At 36.8% G+C, this 22,828-nt stretch overlaps 1 protein-coding gene across 1 annotated transcript in view; it reads right to left on the reverse strand.

The window, feature by feature from the left end:
• ALDH1A1 (aldehyde dehydrogenase 1 family member A1) overlaps window positions 1-22,828 on the reverse strand; it is a 45,264-nt gene that overhangs the window by 3,456 nt on the left and 18,980 nt on the right. The window contains exons 3-12 of the mRNA XM_080667226.1: window positions 19,905-20,045; window positions 17,716-17,845; window positions 15,851-15,912; window positions 14,308-14,436; window positions 12,772-12,885; window positions 12,048-12,150; window positions 11,274-11,458; window positions 8,176-8,340; window positions 4,820-4,977; window positions 2,199-2,273 (exon numbers count right to left, since the gene is read on the reverse strand). Of these exons, the coding sequence (XP_080523352.1) occupies window positions 2,199-2,273; window positions 4,820-4,977; window positions 8,176-8,340; window positions 11,274-11,458; window positions 12,048-12,150; window positions 12,772-12,885; window positions 14,308-14,436; window positions 15,851-15,912; window positions 17,716-17,845; window positions 19,905-20,045 (1,262 nt within the window). The remainder of the gene's footprint in view (window positions 1-2,198; window positions 2,274-4,819; window positions 4,978-8,175; window positions 8,341-11,273; window positions 11,459-12,047; window positions 12,151-12,771; window positions 12,886-14,307; window positions 14,437-15,850; window positions 15,913-17,715; window positions 17,846-19,904; window positions 20,046-22,828) is intronic.

The raw sequence follows: 22,828 nt of genomic DNA on the forward strand, positions 1-22,828 counted from the left end.
TAACATCTCCGTATTAAATGGGAGAAAACAGAGGCTCAAAAGTTGTGCAACTTGGAGCAGGCTGCAAGGCTGGCAAACAGTGGAATCAGAATTCAAATGTAAGTTGGTTAATCTACAGTTACGTTTCCTTTACTATGCCATGCACTTTTTAATGGGTTGATCTTTTGCCACTCTCTACCTCCTCAACAACATTCTAAAGATGTCCATGGCTTTTCACTGCCCCACTAATAAGATGGAATCAAATTCTCTTGCATTCAAAACTTCTTAATTCATATCCTATTTATGGACTCGTACTGCCCAACTCCATAAATCCCCAGCAGCCAACCAACACTAGCCCCTCAACATGCCACATACAACATTCTGTTCGGAACTGCATCTTCGCCACTTACTGAGTTCCTACACTTGTTTCATCCCCTAAGTCCTATCTTTTCTGAGATCTCCTCTTATTCTATCAACTATCATTAAGTTTTTATCTACTGAATTTCTACTAGTTACATCCATAGAATCTTAAACATGTAAAGAGCTCACAGACCTTCTATTTTCTCCCACTCCTATCCCACCACAAATGCTGTCCTTCTTAGACAGATTAAAGTTGTTTGATGCCAGAAATGTTATACTCTGGTGGTGCCCCAATGTTCTGTCCTTCAATAATACTGTGCTCTGCACTTTAACTGCTTTACCTCCATTAGGTATGGACTCCCAATCTAATACAATTCATTTGATAGTATATATAGGTTATTTTGCACTATATATCTTGTTACACATTCCTCCTGCCACCACAATTACATGAAGGATGGGACATGGTATCATATTTCTGGGACTCCCTGGTCCTTATATACATACAAGTACTTAATTAATGTACATTGAGAAGGAGGTGAATAATTTTATCATTTCCTTCTTTCACCAGCCTCCAAAGATAGTTGGTTCTTTGTAATGTTGCTGACTTGTTTAAATGACAAAGTACATGCATTCATGACCTTTAGAAACTGAGACTCACTTTTACTTATTATAAAATGGGCAGCTTTACTATATTTGATTTCATAAGGTTTGTACATGATGTCTTTTTTCTTTAAGACTTTTAAAATTCATTGCTAAATATAAAAATTTTTTAAGAAATGAAGTGGTTAAATTGCTTGAACAAAATTAAGCAAACATATTGCCATTATTTTCTATGTGTATGTGTACATTTAAAAAGTCTATATATTGTTTAAAAAGCAATTGAAGATTCCTAAATGCATTTTTACATATATTCTCAATTTAATCATGACTATAAAACATGTTTTCCTTTGCCCTGGCTGGTGTTGCTAAGTGGTTAGAGAGCATCAGCCTGCACACTGTAGGGTCACTGGTTCGATTCCTGGCCCTACACAGGGTGAGTGTGGGAGGCAATCAACCAATATGTCTCTCTCACATCCATGTTTCTCCTTTCTCTCCCTCCTACTCTCTTTATTTAAAACACAAAATCCAATGGGTAAAATATCCTTACTCCTTGGGTGAGGATTAAGAAAAGAACAAAATCCTTATTCAAATTTCCTTTTTAGTTTAGATTTTAGTACCAAGAAAAACTCATTCAGGTAATTTAAAATTTTGGAGTCTACATCAATAATAGTTCAATATTGAAAAAAATTTTAAAAAACATATTTTTAGAAGGAGAAGAAAGGTGAGGGAGAGATAGAAACATTGATGAGAGAAACATCGATCTGCTGGGGATTGAGCCTGCAATCCAGGCACATGTCGTGACCAGGAATCGAACCTGTGACCTCTTGGTGCATGGGTTGACTTTCAACCACTGGGCCACAGCAGCTGGGCTGAAAATTTTTTTAGATAAAGGCATCCAATCTACTTAAAGAGGTATTTTCAAATAATTACAGTGTTCTTATATTTGCACACTTCTTACAATCACCAATTTGTAGTTTCCAGCTTCTTTCTGGGAATGTTTTCAATAACCAGGGGAATGTTTTCAATAACCAGTTAGGTCCCCTATGAATAGTAGGAGTTTACTAAGTTATATTTCCCTTCTGCCATTACCTTTCTGTACTTACCGGGTAAACCCAGCATTTAAAAAGCTATTTGGCAGTATGAATCTCCAGGAAAGAACAGAGTCAAGTTTTAATTTAAGTAGTAGTCTATGGATTAATTCCCTGGGAGTGACAACTATTTTTATCAAGGTAAGTATCTTAATAGAAAGTTATTCTTACAGTTCTCGTCCATTTCCAGACATCTTGAATCCACCAAAGGGACACTGAGCAGACACCATGCTATAGCAATTCACCCTGGAAACAAAGAAAAAAGTATATTATAGATCATAATGAACCAATGAAATAACCCCTAAATCTGCAATTTTAGAAGTTCAGCGAGTTCTTTAAGAATTCCATTAATTTCAATATAACATATTCATTGCAATAAGTCAGCAATTTGCATCTCATGGCATACATAAATTATTAAAATTCTATGGCACACCAAAACAAATAGGTATAATTCACTCACACTGGATGGTTGTTGTGTTGGCTGTTGTCATTTTTTTTTTTTTTTGGACAATCTAAGGGAAAAGAGGCAAGTGCCCTAGACTAAATAGTTAGGTATTGCATGTTTTAAAAATTCTCGTGCCACAGTGGTTGAAAATCACTGGTATATGTATATATACAGCCTAGAAACAAATACAAGGGTACAACTCAGCATGTGAATAGCTATTTTGGGTAGGACATATGTTCCTCAGTAGTTGTAGTTAGTAGTTTGAATTATAAAAGACAGAATAGCTTGTATGCCATAGGACAAAGGCTTGCTAGAGACTGGAGTTTGTTGGCTGGGTTACTGCTGAAACTCAATAAGCTTTATAATTCTCTTGAGTTATGTGCTTAACAGGCTACAGTCAATTTTCTTTTGCAATGACAATATGTATCATGTTACTCAGTTCACTTTTTTTCATTAATTGGTTCAATAACTGCTTAAACTGAGGCTTTGGCAGGAGTTGGATTTCATTATTAACTGTTTACTCCTTGCCATATTTCTGAACAAATATAATTACAAAAACATGAGTGATTAGAACTAGAGAAAAAATTACAATAAATGATCAAGAAAAGGGGGAAAGTGGGAATGTAGTTATGCAGGACATGAGCAAATTGTTTAGCTTTGAATTTCCTGGCAGTCAAAGTGAACAGTAAAATTTAATGATCTACATGACTCTCATTAAACGTAAGAGGAAAACAATATTACTTAAAGGGGGAACAACATTCTTTTAAAAACACTTTTCCTCTCTTTATGCCATCATGATAGGTAAACAATAGTGTAGAGTTGGAAGAGTTGGAAGAGTTTGGTTATTAATTGATCCTGAGATAATACTTAGACATTTTCTCAGTTACAGCATTTGCTATCCATTTTTCAGAGTTCTTATCCAGCCTCTCTTCCTGGAAGATAGTTCTTTAAATAAACTTACATTTTCAAAAGACAACTTGTCTCAGCTTTGTTTAATTATTCTTTCAACTGCAAAATTGGATCATTAATTTGAAATTATGGGTAAAATCCCCAAAACTCTGGAATTCAGTAATTATCTGGAAAACACCAAGCAGTGACTATTTCTGGGACAATGCCAGAACATCGTTGTGTTTTAAGATATACAATAATAAGAATTTAGTCACCTCTGTTTTAATAGTAAAGAAATTTCTGACTGGGGATTCCCATGCCACTGTGTAGAATGATGTTATAATAAGCTTCCCAATCAGACAGGCATATAACATTGTGTGATTTCAAAAACCTGAAACTTGGTCTTTTTAAAAAAGCATTGGAAATGAAACTATGTTAGTGCTAGTAAACAGAGAACTGAGGAATACTGAGTTAGAGAAAATGTAAGTTCAAAATGATCAGCCTTGCCTATTGATTCTCTTTTTAAGATCCCTTCTTATTATACTGGGAGATGCTATGCCCACAAACTCTGGTTTTGCCCCTCAGAACCTGAGTAATAGTGGGAAAGTTACCTAGCTTCTCTAAGCATGGTTATATTTAATAGGGTTGTTTCAAGGTGTAAGATGATGTATAGAATTATACTTTATATGGTGCTTGATACATAGTAAGTCTTTAGTAAATGGAGATAATTTACTCACATACACTAGCAATGATGACTTTTATTAATAAATGTATCATGGGATAATTCTACATTAGTCACTAGCCATTATAGAAAGAATCAGGCTTTTGAGCAGTGGTCCTCTATCCTGGTTACACGTGAGAATCATGTGAAATCTTTGAAAAGTACTCCTTAAATAAAAGAGCTATGCCCAGACCCAATCACAGAGGGTGATACAATTGGTAGGTTTAATGCACACACTCCTCACCACAAATCAGTGTCTGTGTGTTGAATGTTCCTCAGACAACTCTAATGCACAGCCAAGGTAGAGAACCACTGCTGTAGAGTTTGAAATAGGTCTGAACTTCAGTTATCATTTATTGTGTGATCTTGATCAACTATTTAATCTTGCTAAGCTTTCATTTTTTTCACTGGTAAATTTAACATACATAAGCAGCTGTAATGTAAAACAAGATAATGAACATAAGGAATGCAATGCAGTGCCTAGCATACACACTTGGGGCAAGCAATTTCAGGAGGCTGGAAGGAGTTAAAGAAAATGTCCTTCCAAAATAGTAGAGGGTGTGTGTGTGTGTGTGTGTGTGTGTGTGTGTGTGTGTGTGTGTGTGTGTGTGTGTGTTTTGTTTTGTTTTTGGTAACAACTGTTTTTCCAGCAGGCCATGTGATTCCAAATGAAAAGGTTAAAAGTGACCTATTAATATAGTTATTATTGAAAAGCCAGTATTTATAGGTTTGACTTACCACACTGTTCCGGCCTGCAGAGCAGAGGAGACTGTTATGGCTTTATCAAGGTCTTTGGTGAAGATTCCTGCTGATAAGCCATAGAAAGTATTGTTTGCTCTCTTGATCACATCATCTAAAGATTTAAACTTCATGATTTGCTGCACTGGTCCAAATATCTACACCACAAGAAATGAATGAAATAAATCAAAGTAATAGGTTAAAACTAAGTATTTTAAATAATATTATAATTTTCTGCCTTATAAATCATCCTAAATTAAGATTTTGCTTCTCATCATGTGTAAGAATCAAAATGGTAGCTGCTGGAAAGCTAGGTTAAAACGTGTTAAGATCTCTTTGGAACAAGATGGGATACAAATAAGGCATTATTCGTTTTCTAGAATTGGAATTAATCTTCCAAGAACTTAATTATTATGCTTGAAATCATTAACTACAGAGTTGCTTTTCCATTTGGGAATGTTTTAAATTTTCTCCCTAGTTTTCCTCATCTTCCAAGTAACTACATAAACAACAAACCCAAGAAAGCAATGTTTGTTCTAGTGGATACATGAATAGGCAATAATTGGTAGTAATGTTTTAAATATCAGTTTACCATCAATTGAAATATCAACTATTATATTGGTCTTAGATATTTTCCTAATCAAGTTAGGTGAAACATGAATTTTTGTTCAGATTCTACACTTCAGCCAAATCTTACTCAACTCACATACCAAACAGAATGATTCATTACTGCCAGAGCTTAAATCCTTATCCACTCCGTACTAACCAAAGCATTAATTCATTGACAATGATTATAATCACAGCACAGGAAACAAATTCACAATTTGCTCATTCTAGCCTGAACACTTTCACTTTTGCTGAACTCTCTAGTTAGTGCAGCCCAAACTCAACTCATTCTGTATCTTACCTCCTGGTAGGAGAAAAACAACTGGGGTTTCTCTTAAAAAATAAACTCCTATATTATTATTCCATAACACATATATTAAAAGTAAAGAGGGCTCCTCTGTTACCAGAATTTTCTCGGAAATGTCAATTAGAGAAGGCAAAAATCAGAAAGGATAGTTTTCTGACGTTCATCATTGCTCTAAGTGTAGGATGGGGAAGCTATCATTCAGTAGAGGCTGAGTATAAATCCGAAAGTTATAAATCTAATGATATTGGCCTGTGAACCAGCTACTGTAATAGATGTATTAATATCTTACATAATTTTAATTGAACACAGCATATGGCCCCAGGCTCCTACTTTTATATATATTGATTTCAGAGAGGAAGGGAGAGAGGTAGAAACATCAATGATGAGAGAGAATCTTTGACTGGCTGCCTCCTACAGGATTAGGGATCTAGCCCATAACTGGGCATATGTACTGAATGGGAATTGAACCGTGACCTCCTGGTTCATAGGTTGACGCTCAACCACTGAGCACCACGGCCTGGCCAGGCTCCTACTGTGAAGTAATACACAAGCTATTCTACCATGAATATTGTAGGAACACAATACATGCTTGAAGTTTTTACTTTTTTTCTAGTTCTATCTGCTGTTAACCAAGATAAGCAAGAATGACAGATCTAATAAGACAAATATTTGAAGTCAGCAAATGCAAGTTATAATTCAGTGGAGGGCTGAACTGATGTGGAGAAAAAAAGTTGTTTGATTATCCATATGCATTTGCTTTTTTTGTTTTTCCTATTTTTTTCCTATTCGCAGATCAGAAATGGTTCCCCCTAATTTGATGACATTTTGGGAAAGAAAATAACCCACCTAGATTCCCTATTATTTCATAAACTTGAAATAAACATTTATTGAATGAACAGAATATGAAAAAAATACAGAGAAATTGGACCACTCATATATGGCTAATGGGAATGTGAAATCTATCAGCCCCTCTGGAAAACAGTTTGGAAATTTCTTAAAAACCTGCGTTTATCATATGACTCAGCTATTGTCCTCCTGGGCATTTATACCAGAGAAATGAAGACTTAGTTCACACAAAAACCTATACACCAATGTTTGTAGCAGCATTATCCACAGAAGTCACAAACTGGAAACAACCCAAAAGCTCCTTAATGGGTGAATGGTTAAACAAACTGTGGTACCTCATACTATGGAATACTACTCTGCAATAAAAAGGAAAGACTATCTTACATGCAACAACCTAGATCAGTGGTTCTCAACCTTCCTAATGCCGCGACCCTTTAATACAGTTCCTCATGTTGTGGTGACCCCCAACCATAAAATTATTTTCGTTGCTACTTCATAACTGTAATTTTTCTACTGTTATGAATAGTAATGTAAATATCTGATACGCAGGATGTATTTTCATTGTTACAAATTGAACATAATTAAAGCATAGTGATTAATCACAAAAACAATATGTAATTATATATTGTGAAATATTTATTTCTAATTACAAATAAATGAAATTTTGTCTTGAAGCATGGTGTAGCATGGGTAACAGTCTTAATATAACAACAGTAAACTACATTGCTACACCGAGGAGCAGTGTCTCGGTTCCTAAGACCATCGGAAATATGTGTTTTCCGATGGTCTTAGGCGACCCCTGTGAAAGGGTAATTTGACACCCAAAGGGGTTGTGACCCACAGGTTGAGAACCGCTGACCTAGATGAATCTATATAGAGAATTGTGTTGAGTGAAAAAGAGTGAATCTGAAAATGTTACATGAAGTATGATTTCACTTGTTTAACATTCTTGCAATGACAAAATTATAGAACTAGGGAATAGATTTGTAGTTAAGGGAAAGCCAAGGTTGGATAGAAGGGACATGGATTAGGCTATTAAATGGAAGCATGAAGGTGTCATGTGGTGATGAAATGTGGTTCTGTGTCTTGACTGTTTCAATGTCAACATACTTGCTGTGATACTATCATTTTGCAAGATGTTACCATTGAAGGAAACTGGATAAAGAGTACATGGATTTTTCTGTATTCCTCCTTACTACAGCAACTAAATCTACAATTATCTCAAAATAAAAATCTTAAGTAAAAAACTGCATATAATTTTATCCTTTTCAATTATTTTCAAATATTTTCTTTCCAAAGGAGAAAAAGCAACATTAAAGAGACAGTTTCCTTTTCTATTACTTTAAGTCTGTGAAGGGAGCACCTAGAAATTGTTCAGCATTCTGATCTGTATTTGGCTGGATATTGTTGGCCTGCCCAATGAATTCCTTACTATTTTTAGTCTTGATCACAACTTTAAACCTTTATCAATAACAGAAATAAAAAGTAACTTTTACTGAGAAAGATGTTCAAAGAGAGAATTTTCAAGGGACCCTGTGTACACACACGCAGACAAAATGTGGCAATAGAGGGAACAGAGCAGAATGAAACCATTTACCTCCTCTTTGGCAATGCGCATCTCATCTGTAACATTAGAGAAAACCGTGGGCTGGATGAAGTAGCCTTTATTCCCCCAGGGGCCTCCACCACATTCCAGCTTGGCCCCTTCTTTCTTCCCACTCTCGATGAGGTCAAGTATTTTTTCATATTGTTCCTTATCAATCTATTTGAAAAATACCACATGAAAAGGAAAAGAAATTTAACAACTTGTAAAGAAAATACATTGCGTGGCCTGTTACGGAGGGCTTCGGAATGCTATTGTTAAGTCAGACAATCAACACAGCAGAAAGAGGCTCAGATTCATTCTTTGGGTATATTTTATTTTCATCTGGCTTTTGAAGACATTTTTGATGATATTTCCATGTACCTTGAAGATAGAGATTTGTATTTAGTATTTTTTTTAACAGTTGTATGAGAAAAGCCTATTGGCACTGCAAGCACATGACTCATTTATTCACACTGGAAGAAATGCCTGTTAATAATCAAGCACACTGGAAACTAGAGTCCTAAGTGAAATAAAAAGTGATAGTAGGAAAAAAGAACTTTGGTGCTGGGTTGAATTAGAGATAGCAGTTGGAAAGAAGATGCCACGGTACTTTAGGAAGACTCCTGGACCTCTGTCTGGTTCTCCTCATTTCTGGTCATCCCTCATGGCTGGGTCCATGCTGACCACAGCCTGCACATCCTTCCCAGTTCAGCTCCCCTGGGGTAAATGTAAGTGTGGTTTTAATTTCTGGCCTATTCTGATTGTTGTCATCCCACTTCACTAAACGGGCCACATCTAAACATGTAACAAAAACCACAGAACTTTAATGGTTTGTTAAATATTTTTGATCGCAGAAAAATGAGTGCAAAGTTTTGTCGGGGAACACCAGGAACACATACCTCCCCTTCACGCACCAGAATTGGCACCACCTGTTGCCTCAATTCCTATGTTGGGACATTGAAGGCTTGGGTGACTCCTGGACTCCAACCACTGGTGAAGACTGTTTTGTCTCAGGTGTGGCTGAGGTGAAGTTTTAAAGGGAAATCTTCAGAGATCAAGGAGTTAAGGTGAGTTACCAGGCTAACTTGTCTTCTCTCGCTACTTGAAAAAAAATATTGTTCTTTATTTTCTTCTTTGATTCTGAAATCTCCCCCATCTTCCAAGCCCAATAAAAGGTTTTATAAAGTTCTAACTGCACACAACCCAGCAACCATAGCCAATTAGATTAAATGCTATTTGAAAGTGGAAACCATTTTCTAAGATTGGCACAACGTTCTGTACAATGTTGCTCAATGTTCCTCAGTGCACAATATTTGAGTATTCCAAAAACAAAATGTTTCTTCATTTCCATCAGATAAATGAAGCTATAGTATTGGTTTAGTAAGAGGTAATATTTAAAATTACTGTATAATATTTAATACAACCAGGCTAAGAGGTGAGGTTAGGTAGCTCTGCCTGGTGAAGATATTTTGTTAATAAATAGTCAAAGATCCATGCACTTCCATACAAAGCTTCTCTGGCCTATTCCAATACATTAATCTAACTATGCCTCCAAAAATTATTTTTTTAATCTCATGATGTATCTTTGGTGACAATGCAATCCCTGCTTATGCACTGGCATATAGAGGCTAAAGAATTACTTGTTAGAAAACTAATATGGTCACTAACTTCTAAAAATACAGGAATTTATATTTTAATGTATTGTTACTGACAATATGGTCAGACAACCAGCACTATGTTATAGCAAAATGTGACTCCAAAATAAATACAAAGTATAAAGGGTTAATACCAAGCTACGTATTACCTTATTTGCCAGTTATTTTCGAGCTTTTATGTCTGAATATTTGGCATTGCCTAACTCCTAAGATTTTCCTACTGGGATATCTTGCATGAGCAGGAAACTACAAGACAGCCTTTAACGTATCTCAGCTATAAACTTTATGAGGTCGGTCGCATAATCTGTTTCTTTTGGCATTGCCAGGTACCTGTCCCAGGGTTTTGCTGATAAGTTGTGGTTAATCAAATTTATCTTTGGCTTAGTGAATAAGTCAATAATAGTGTTTTTCCCCCTAAGTCAACAGTGTGGAACAGCATATATGAATACTGTGAAAGAATAGGGCCCCTGAGCTTAATGTGTAGTCTCTAGAGCAGGATTTCTCAACAGTGGCCCTACTGACATTTGGGCCAGAAAAGTCTTTGATGTGGGGCTCTCCTGTGCATTGTAAGATGTTTAGTAACATCTCTGGCTTCTACCCATTAGATGACAGTAGAACCACTCCTTGCCCCTAGTTGTGACAACTGAAAATATCTCAAACAATACTAGTTGTCTCATTGGTGGGGAGGGGGGCGAAATTCTCTGTTCTAGATCAAGATCCCAAAGGGCAGGAGTAAGTTTAGAACCAAAGGTTCAGAAGCTTCCGTAACAGACAATCAACAAAGAACTGGGCAAGGAAGAGGGAAAAGTCACCTTTGGATAAGAGAAAGAGTTAAAGAAAGACAGACTCTTATTGGTACTGGTTCTAGGAAGACAGAAGAAAAGGGGAACCCTAGAGCAGTGGTCGGCAAACTGCGGCTTGCGAGCTGCAGTTTTCTGACCACTGCCCTAGAGGAATGATTGGCTTTTAACTACTAAGATGAGAAGTTTGCTACAAACACAGGAACTCAACACCTTTTAGGACATTGGTGTCACCATTAGAGCAACTGAAAGCATTGGAGAGAATTTAGAAATGTGCTGGGTGCCTCTCTCTGTGGGATGGAAGCTGATACAAAGGACTGATTCTGAGGAAGAACTAAGTGATATAATTGTTTAAGAAATTCCAAGTGGACAGGAAACTGTATATAGAAATCAAGAGGCATGCAGATGGAAGAAAACAAGAAATTTATATCATGTGTTATTTTCCCTCACATCTTTAATTCCCAACATGACTGTTAAACTCTTAGATGTAAAAATTGTTGGGAGTTAGATTAATTGTTTTTTAAGTCACACTGTTATAATATTGTCACCTAGCAAGATACATACCTGGGAAGTAATGCTATTCAATAAAAACTAGGCCTAAAGAGGACATTTTATCTTGTCCCCTGAAAAGGCTATTCCTTCATTATATACTCACCTGAGGGCCTTGATTGACTCCTGGGGTCAGAGGATTTCCAAGAACATACTTTTTAGCCCGCTCAACACTCCTTCGAACAAACTCATCATAAATTGATTCTTCCACAAAAAGCCGGGATGCAGCTATACAACATTGGCCCTGGTGGTAGAATAACCCACGGTGTGCAAATTCAACAGCATTGTCCACTGCGAAGAAGACATTCATGTTAAAGAAGAGATCTTTTCTAAAGATGATATATTTTTATGCACATTTCTCAAAGGCAATATGGTGTTACAGAAAAATCTTAAGTCATGTAGTCAGATATTGATTCAATATACTCCACCTCTTATCAGCCAGGTGACAAATTAACCTTTCTAATCCTGATTCTGAAATGACAGCAACAAATAGTAGAATCTGAATAAATGTTGTTGGCCCTAGTCCAATATGTCTGAGGGTATCTCACTCTTCTTAATGTGATGCTAATATTTAAAGGTATGGAATTTAAAAAACATATTGTGGCTCCTAAATGTAAAACCATTAGTTCATCTAGAGTTCAGCTGGGAGAATAGTAAACTATTCCAAAACAGAAAGAAAGAGTGTCTCTGTTAGACTTACCTAGAGTTATCACGTTAGGACAAGTTAAAAGATTTTTCAAGAGTAATTCTGGACTCTGATTAAGGCCTTACACTTTGACGTTAGAAGCAAACCCCTTTGTAAATTTCAAGTTCACTGTATGACATTACCAGACACCAGAAAGGATGGAGAGTGAAAAGTTAACAAGTGGCTTCTACTCACTGTCTGCGTCAGCAAACACAATGCAAGGGCTCTTTCCGCCAAGCTCCAGGGTCACCCTCTTCAGATTGCTTTTCCCTGCAGCTTCTTTGATCATTTTGCCAACCTGAAATGGAGCGTTACAAAAGAGGAGGCTTACCCTGCTCTCATGAAGGCAGGCTTATTTAGCATTTTACATTTACATGGCTGGGGCCCTGTTCTTTAACCTTCTAGAAGGCACACCTGGAGACAGAGAGGCAGAAAAGTTAGGCTGGGCCAGCAACAACATCCAGGGAAGCTGAGCTGCTGGCCTTTCAGAATGTTCATGGAAGAGAGAGCCCCAAATAAGGAGCTAAGCGGGGAGGCTCTGCTGTTTCAGGTTTATAATCTACAGGGTAAAATTACATTTATTCATACAAATCATTGTAGCCTAATTTATATTTTCTATCATAAACTGGACCTAACCATACGCCAAGGTCTAACTGGTCATATTTCTCATCAGGGAAAGGAATGAGTACACTGAAAACAGCTCACTCCAGTCCTTCTGAGTTGGTAATAGGTATTTCGTTTCATCTCAACCACATCTGCTTATGTTCTATAAACATGCTTGAAGGTTAGAATAAGGAACAAATCATTAAAAAAGAACTTTTGTTTTAAGGAAATGTCGGCTTCAACACAGTTACATAACACACACTTCTGACAGCTGGAGATGCAGACCTCCTTAACAACTGGCCTAAGGAAATGTTACCTCCGTAGATCCAGTGAAGGCCACTTTGTCTACATCCATGTGAGAAGAAATGGCAGCCCCTGCAGTCGGCCCATACCCGGGGACAATATTCACAACTCCAGGAGGAAACCCTGCCTAAAAGGTGCAAAGTAAAATAGTTATGACAGAAATGAGAAGAACATGGGATCGAAGCTGCCACTCTGTGTTAACTTTATGAGCTTCCATATCAAACAAGATTCATTTAAGTGGTTTCACTATTATTATTACTATTATTATTTCATTTGTTAGCCCACTAAAATAACCTCAAGGGTTGGTTGCATTGTTGAGGGAACATTTCTTCTCAGGGTAAGTCCATGTTTGACTTTTATAGTTCATTGCTCCAGTGATGGCTGTCTCAAATTGCATAAAAGCAATACAAAAGGATAGTCTGTATAGAAGTGTCTGGTAAATTACTCACATAGAAGGAAAGCAAAAGTAAGAAGCTAAAGGGATCCCACATTTTGTTCTATCTGTTGATTGTTCAGGGCATAACAACTGGGTTACAAATTCCCATTGGCATTATGTGATCAGTACAATATTAGATAAGAACTATCATCCATTCATGATTAAGGTTCACAGATTGATTTTATTCCTAGTTAAATAATTGCCAGGTAGAAAACAGTGTTGCAACTGACATGGGCACATTAAAATTTCATGTTATTTATATCACAATGCCTCGTTTGTTTTAAATTTTATTTTTCAATTACAGTTTACATTCAATATTATTTTGTATTAGTTTCAAGTGTATAGCATAATGGTTAGGTAATCATATACCTTACAAAGTGATCCCCCAGTATTTCAAGTACCCACGGCACCATACAAGTATTGCTATATTCCCTATGCTGTGCTGTACATCCCTGAGACTGTTTTACAATTACTAATATGTATTTCTTAATCCCTTCACCTTATTTTCACCGAGTTCCTCAACCCTCCATCTGCTTTCTCTTTTCACTTTTTAAAATTTGAAATGAAGAGTCTTTTTAAATTATGGGTTCAGTATTCCTAAATTTATGTTTCTAGTGTCCAAGAAGGTACATTTAGAGGAAGCCACAATAGAAAAGAGAATGTCAACAGATCCCCTTGTGAGTAGATGTGTTTAAAAATAATGTGGCTCAACATGACAAGTAAGCGTTTTGGCACAGAGGCCTCCAACCTGCGGATGAACTATTTAGACAATTTGCTGAAACTCCAGACCATTAATGGCAGTTATAAACCAACGTGAATTTCAACATTTTAATGAAAATTGTATCAATTTTAATACAAATTTCCATTCATGAGAGTTGGGATACGAAACAAAAAAGTGATCATGAGGTGACTGCTTGACATGAAGCCTCTGAGTCTGGCTCCCTGTCTCCCTTTGGGCAGAGGTTCATTTTGGTTGACTGCCCGCGGAGCTCCCAGCTGCCCTGGACAGGAGCCATTGGCAAACAATGCCGTTTACAGTAGCAGCAAATGAGGTCTTCCTATTGTAAGGCAGGACTCCTGAGTCTTGTGCATATTTTGATTTAGGAAACTTACCTCTTTTATTAAAGATGCCACATGAAGAGCAGTGAGAGGAGTTTGCTCTGCCGGTTTGACAACCACTGTGTTTCCGCAGCTGAGGGCAGGCCCTATTTTCCAAATGAACATAACCAACGGGAAATTCCACTAGAAGGCAATAGGAAACAATAGAGTCTTTGAATTGCTGAAAGTCACACTCACTAATCTGACTTCTACATTATACACTTCCTGTAGATGTTAAATAATAATTGTAGTAGGTTTGTTTAATCATCAGGAATAGTCTAACTAAATTACTTGCTAAAAGCAACTCATAAATGCTAAGAAGGTCGGAAGAAACTGGACACAGAATAGGAGCACGAGGTGGGCCACAACATATCAAGTGCTGTTATCTTGAGCTTTTTCTACCAGAAAAAAAAATACCAAAAAACACCACTGCATGGTTTGGAAATCAAGCATTACTACTGAACATATTATAAGTTATATGTAAGAGTTTTAAAATGTGATTATTCCTCTGTCTGTATGCAGATCATCTATTATAACTATTCATCCAATAACATTAATTAGTAGCATTTATTTCTAAGACAAATATCTTGTTCAAGACAAAGAAGTCTAGGGTCTGAAGGCTGAGAGCTTGGTTCACATCTTAGCTCAACCACCAACCGGCCACATGAATTCAGACAAGTTGCATGCTCTCTCAGCATGAGTTCATCATCTATACATGTTGATACAAGTCTTCTCTATCTCAGAAAGTTGTCCTAGAGATTCATGGAGAAAGTGGGCCAAGTACTTAACACAGGTTCATCATAGGTGGGCAGTAAATATTAGCTATTAGTTGTATTTGAGATTGTGTTGTTTTATGGATTTTATTGGAATTTTTGAACTAAGAAGAAATTTCAATCAAAATGTTGATATGTATACATTTCAATCTCATTGAAGCAGAAGATAAGTCATTGCTACTTCCTCCTCTAGGAACTTTGGGGCATTTTACCATTGTTTTATTTGGCCTTTTAAAATATGACAGTTAAAATGCAATCTAATTAGATAGTTTCTTATTTGTGGGGCTTAAAAGAAAATCTTCATAATTCTGCTTTAAAATACTACTTTCTCTCTCAGGAATTTGAAGTATGAAAGCTTCTTATGTAAAGTGAGGCTATATTCCATACAGTGCTCCGATAGTTTCTTCCATTTTAACTTAAAAAAATTCACTCAGGATTTGAAAAGAGTATATAATGCTGCTTTTTAAAAACAAAGAGTCTCAAAAGGAGTATATAATACAGCATTTTAAAAACAAACCATTGAGTAAAAGGTCAAGTTTGTTGATGCTGTAATATTGAAACACACTCAAGAGATATGCAGGATATAGATAGATTTCTGGATTATGTAATTCATTTCTAAGGAATTCAGTCACAGGGAGACACAAGCTCAACAGTAACTACATTTGTCACACATTTGGCAAACATCTAAGCATCCATTTGTGCTGGAGAAAGCTCATTACCAAATGAAATACAATTAGAACTCGTTTTCTTTTTAAGATTGAAAATTAAATAGGAGACCAACTTACAGGAATGATTTGGCCACACACACCAATAGGCTCATGTCTTGTGTAAGTAAAAAAGTCTCCATCTAGAAAATAAAACACATTATCATTTATATATAATGTGACTAACATTCATGAAATGGTAATTTGGGGCTGATGTGAAAGAAGGTATAGACAGCAATAATAAAATAAGAAGGTATCTCCAACTATTTGCAAAATAAAAATTTGAGCTATCAAATAGCAATTTTTTAAATTAAATCTTTATTACTGAAAGCATTATATATGTCTCCCTTTCCCCCCCCCCTACTAGCCTGCCCACACCCCCCACCCCAGGCCTTCACACCCCTATTATCTGTGTCCATGGGTTATGCATACATGCATACAAGTTCTTTGATCTCTTCCCACCCCTGCCTTCCCTCTGAGGTTCTACAGTCTGTTCTATGCTTCTATGTCTGAGGATCTATTTTTCCAGCAGTTTATTTTGTTCATTAGATTCCACATTTGAGTCTTACATAGCAATTTGAAATGAGAGAAACCATAAAACTGAATTAGGCCAAAGCCAAAATGCGAAGTTGGAAAAGATCTGAAAGACACTTAATTCTCTCTCTCACCATATAGGAGGGCTGTTTTCTAAAGGATCCTTATTCTCCAAGTTTCCTTTCTTTCATAAGAAAGGAAGTAAAAGGCATGTGACTAAGAAAAGAACTATTAAAGTTCTGTTTCTGGAAGCTCTAAGTTCTACCAGTAATGATGGAAAAATTTTTAAGTAATATAATTTAAACAATAGTAAAATTGAAAAGTAGCAGAATTTAAAAAAAAAAAAATCTCAAGAGCAATAAATCTTTCCTACTGGCATGTCCTAAAATGTTTTTTTGTTTGTTTGTTTTTTGCCTACCAAACAATAAAAGCAAACTCTCTTAATCCATGAAAAAAATGTCCAAAGTACATTTCTTTTCAATCTGGACTTGACTGCTTCATATGTCTCAGAGTTTGATGTGGTTGTCCTGAGGTTACATTGTGCTGTGTATTCTCTGGCCTATAGTTCCCACAAAAACTTCCTGGCTATCATAGCAAGAAGGCTCCTATCCAAAGCTATTGGTACTTTAACTGACTTCTCCCATTTTGTCAAAGGGTTAAGTAAGAGTTTCTAAAATAGCCACATTTCTTGGTATCACCAGGCTTTCACTCTCCCTTTTTAACTTCCTGGCTCTCACTTCTAACCTGCTGGATGCTCTAATTACATTGGAAATGCCCATCAGGGCCAGCCTTGGAGGGCGCTGTATTTCTATAGTCAGTAAGTTTATATGAATCAGCTTCTACCCATAATGTCTTCCAAAATGATGCTTTTTAAATATTCCTATCCCATCATGTGCATACTCTACTAAAATACTAACGCACAAAATATTCACTCACACAAATTCTCAAATCAGGCTATAAAAACAGTCCATAATTAACCTGATGTAACTAAGCTAAGTGAGACCAGGCACAGACGATCATAAGTGACTCACACATGATATGCAAAGTGGCTTAAATAATTACAATTTAGAAAGGGTTTAAGTGCCTCTAGGAATAAAACCTACATAAATAATTTCAGTGGCCCCCTTTGAAAAGTTTGGACCCTTAGAAAGAAAATTGCCTTAAGTCAGTAATTCAAGCATAATAATGTTCTCACTTTAATATTTTCTAAAATATCTATAGTGTTATCTTCTGCATGGATTATGCTGAAACAATTTTAAAAGCCAAATGATGAATTGTAGGTGAACTTCCAGGTTCATAACTGCCTTGTCTCAAAGTCAGGAAGACAATAATTTTGCCTTATTTGGTTGACATCTTTAAAGGGGGTGTTTGGAATTATTCAGCTCTACAGTCATCTCCTCAGAGCTACTTACCAATAGGTATTGTGCGGCCCTGGATCTTGTCAGCCCACCCTGCACAGTAGCGCAATGTCTTTATGCAGCCTCCTAAGTCCATCAGATATGCATTGGAAAATAGTTTTCCACCATTCATGGCCTCCATTGTCTGAAAAAAAAAGATCAAACCTCAAATCTAGACTTCCGTAAATTTTTAGATTAAAAATATATAGTTAATATTTTGAATAATGATGCGCTAATAAATTCTGGAAATAGAAGTCATCTTGTTTACTAGTAACCTCCTTAAAAAGGAGACTGAAAAAGGAGGTAAGATGACTTGCTTTGATTTGCTTAAGGTCACATAGCAAGATCTAGATAGAAAGGTTAAGAAGATTCTGGTTTCTAAACCCTAGTGCTTCTTCTGTCCCACTCTGAATGTCCTCCAACTCACCAACTTTCTAGGAAGTGGTCACAATTTGATACACACACAACCAGTCTCCTTAGACAGTTCAGGGTTCCAACAAGATTTCACTTGTATAATACAAATGTGGCTGACAATTTAGCGTCAGTGGTTATTAGTAATGCTTCAATATTTATTTTTAATTTTTGCATTCCATCTGGATAGAAGCAATTCACACAAAGTTAAGAGGCCCCTGAATCTTTCATCTATGAGTTTCTTCAGAATTTTTAATTGTGAAACTCCCAATTTTGCCGCTATTATCATAATTATTGTTTTTTTTTAATATGTTTTTGTTGATTTTCAGAGAGAGCAAGGGAGAGGGAGAGAGAGGTAGAAACATCAATGATGAGAGAGAATCATCGATTGACTGCCTCCTGCATGCCCCACATTGGGGATCGAGCCACAATCCAGGCATGTGCCTGGACAGAATTGAACCAGGACCTCCTGGTTCATGGGTCCATGTTCAACCACTGAACCACACTGGCCGGGCTCATAATTATTGTTTTAATGGTGAGGCTGTAAAGTTCAACATTTTCTAGTCTAGTATCCTAGCATTATGGGATGACCTCTCTCCTCTTTTCCTCCCTTCCTTTGGAATTTAATGTTCTCCGGGGCAGGAAAGTACAGGTGATAAGCTATTAAAGCTTTTTTTCATATATAATCTGTCTCTGCCTTATATTGCACACCATCTCAAAATTCAATTGCACATGACTTTTGTATGCCTATTCTATTTTCTTCCTGAAGATCTTATGATGAGGAAAACAGTCAACTCTCTATAATCCACATATCAGATAATTTAGAGAAGCCAATTTTGGCAAATTCTTTCCTCCTACAGGACATTTTGGTTAATGTAGTTTTATTTTATATAGCTTCTAATTGCATAGTTTTATATATTTTGAATCTTTGAGTAATAAATTGTGTTTTGAGGAACTATAATTGCTAATGTTGACTTTTTAAACAAATGTAGGCCTCTTTGTTACTGTTAGATAAGAGTCTAAAAGTAATAAATATTTACTCTGGAACCTGATCTTGTACTGGTTTGTGTTAAATTGGCTTCCCTGTAACACCCAATTGAGAAGAAAATGAGGAAGTAATCACCCCCATCCATTTTATGTGCTTACTCATCTAACTGTTAAAATGTTTTTTAAAAAGTAGTATACACAAAATGATTTTTATAAACACATGAATAATTGGATTTTTTCCTTATTCCTCACCTTTTCACCTGTAAAAAACACTTAATTTAATCAAGACCATTGTAAGCACATTCATTTTAGGAAGGGAAAAGGGGGCCATTTATTAAGTGTCTTGGAGAGCTAGATTAAGAAAAAATAAGATTTAGAAACATTTTAGGCACCTTTAAAAAACTCTATACGATTTTCTACTTAAAGAGGTCAGTGGTCAAATAAGTTAGAGAAATTCAGTATATTTTTCCAGGATATCCACACTACATGGTACCTTGTTAATCACTCAGAAATTCCAGAGTGAAGGAAAGAAATTTGTTTAATTTGGTTTAACTCGGGGTTTGCCAAAGTTTAGACTGTAGAATCTACTCTTGGAGTAGAAGTTAACATCGTCCAGAACCGGAGTACAGATTTCTATTTAAAAACAAACTCAATGGTAATGTTCCTATATGGGAGCTGGTAGATAAAGTCTCTTTGATTTCTTTGTAGAGAGCATGTAGTGATCACCAAAATCAAAACAACTTGCAATCCAAACAATGAATGCTTTCTAGAGGTCTCACTAGCTGCCTGGTTTGGTTAGTACTCACTGCCAGCAGCAGACGATCTCTTTCAATTAAATCCGCCAATTTGTACAGTAGCCGTCCCCTGTCCGAAGCATCCATAGTACGCCAGGGAGAGCCAATCTGAAAAGCCTGTCGTGCGGCCTTCACTGCTTTGTTAACATCCTCCTGCAAGTCAAAGGCAATTCAATTCAGTAGGTTAAACATATTAGCAAATCTGGTGGCCATCTATATATATAAAAGCCTAAGCAACTGTTTGACTGTTCAACTGGTAGCTATGATGCTCACTGACCACCAGGGGGCAGACGCTCAACACACAGGCATGGAAACATGGAACAAACTGATGAATCTCAGAGGGAAGGGGGGAGTGGGGTGGGCAGGAAGAGATTAACCAAAGATCTTATATGCATACTAGAGGCCCAGTACACGGATTCATGCACCGGTGGGGCTCCTCAGCCTGGCCTGTGAGGATCGGGCCAAAACCGGCAGTCCGACATCCCCCAAGGGGTCCCGGATTGTGAGAGGGTGCCAGGCCGAGGACCCCATTGGTGCATGAATCCATGCACTGGGCCTCTAGTAAGCCTATAAAACAGACTAAGGTGCATCACAAGCAGCCCCAGAGTGTCTTCATCAGCTCAAAGTCTATCACATTGTATCAACGCAACTACTGTACATTGGAATTACGCCTGCTGCCTGATGTTCAGAATGACGAGTTCCCCACACATAGTTCATGCTTGATTTTGTAGGGCATAAATATTATAATATTTTAAGAGTTGCTCTTATTTGAGTACTTGCCCTATGTCAAGGAAGGTTCTAATTACCTCACACATATTAACTCATTTCATTCTCAATAATTTTATGAAACAAATATGTTCCCCATTTTACAGATGAAGAAACTGAAGCAAAGAGAGAGAGTTGCCCAAGGTGAAGAGTTGAAAGTGGCCAAACCGAGTTTTACACGGAGCCTGTCTGACTGTAGAGCCTTGCTCTTCACAATGTCTTTATAGTGCTTTGGTGACTTGGTTACCCAGAGCTCCAGGAAAAGTTCAAGATCTAAAATGGTGATTATCCTCTTTAATCTCCGGGATGCTACGGTCTGTGCATTCTGTTCTTCTCAGGAAGAACCTATTAAACCAGGGGTGGAGAACCTTTGTTCTGCCAAGGGCCATTTGCATATTTATAACATAATTTGCAGGCCATACAAAATTATCAACTTAAAAATTATCCTGCTATATTTGGGCAAACATTTAATTAACTCACCCCTAATGCCTTGGCAGGGCCAGACCAAATGATTTTGAGGGCCTTATAAGCCCCCCAGGCCAGACATTCCCCAACCCTGTATTGAATGGTGAATAAGAACTTTCTTTTGCTGTTGAAGAGGAAACTTTATAAACTTATTGCTCATTCCTTTTGTGCAGCAGAAAAAAGGCATAGAGAGAGTCTGCATATGACAACTGTTCATTTCCCACTCTTATTTCCCAACTGGGTACAAAAAGATACTTTTGAATCCCTAAGTATGTAAATAGTCAATTTCTTTTCTTTCTTTCTCTTTCTCTTCCCCCCCTCTCTTTCTTTCTTCCTTTCTTTTTGAAACAAAACAAAACAAAAAAATCGAATTACTTTAAGTAAAAGTCAAATAAGTAATGCCACACCCAGTCTAGCCTCCTTGCCTTCACCCACATTGCCTTCACTCTCATTCTTTTTTCTGACCTGGGTTTAATATTCCTGTTCCTTCCTAGTCCACCTCGTTACACACTTTTCCACGCTACTCCATTCCCTACAGATTCCGGTTCATACCTCTTCTGAGCTTCTACCAGAATATACAAATTACAAAAGTCTCCACATCTGCCATTATTACTTCATGTGTGATTTTTTTTTCCCTTTTCTCCATCAAACCAGTTGTAAACACCTTAAAAACATAGATTGTTCCCCCCCCCCCTTTTTTTTGTATACAGGTCTGGCCACTACATGGAGCTACATAAGCTCCACAATCATAGCTATGTTTCCGGCCCACAGGTTGCATCTTTCTGCAGAAGACATAATTTTTTGAGAATCTGAGGGGAAAACTTATTCTACATTAAAAATTATTAATTTTAGAGAGAGAGAAATAATCGATTTGTTGTTTTACTTATTTATGCATTTATTGGTTGATGGTTGAATGTGCCCTGACTGGGAATTGAACCCACAACCTTCATGTATAGGGATGACGCTCTCCCCAACTCAGAAACCTGGCCAGGGCCCTATTCTACATTTTTTAAAGTTTCCCACAATTCAATTAAACCTCATTCAAAGATGACATTACTTCCTTGAGAGGCATGACCTTCAAATTAATATCTCCTGCCTTAGGTTATATTCAATTAAGAAACCTAAACTTATTAGCCTGCAAATTAAAATGAAAACAAATAAACGATTTTTGCAGTATTTATCACCAGACTAAGATGATTTGGGGTGAGAGGGAAATTTCAGAAGTGTAATCTGATCTGATTAAGATGATATTTACAGAGTACAAGCAAACATTCTTTCACTATAATACATCATACAGTTGTATATCTCACTGTCTAACCTGAGAGAATGATGAGTATATAAAATAAAATATATGCATTACTACTTTCCCTTCCTGAGAAACATATATACTGTCATGTTTTAGGTATTCAGTTCATCACAGTGATTGCTTATTTCTGGACTTTGTTTTATGCCATAGACTCTAACCTTTTCCAAGTTATATTTGGAGGGCACTATTGAAAAAATAAAAAAGGAAACCATAAGAACCTGAAATTGCCAGCATGATATGTGGGTACCACAGCTTGTAAAATATATGCTGCGATGTGTTTAAACAGGTTTCTGTGACACAGCTTTCATTTAGACCCTTCTGCTCAGTGTTCTGCCATCAGCCTTAGCCAAATACGGTTCCTTGTAGACATTCTGGCCTCTCAGAGGGATATGGAAAAATC

The sequence above is a fragment of the Plecotus auritus genome (assembly GCF_963455305.1).
Source record: "Plecotus auritus genome assembly, chromosome: 5".
Classification (NCBI taxonomy): Eukaryota; Metazoa; Chordata; class Mammalia; order Chiroptera; family Vespertilionidae; genus Plecotus; species Plecotus auritus.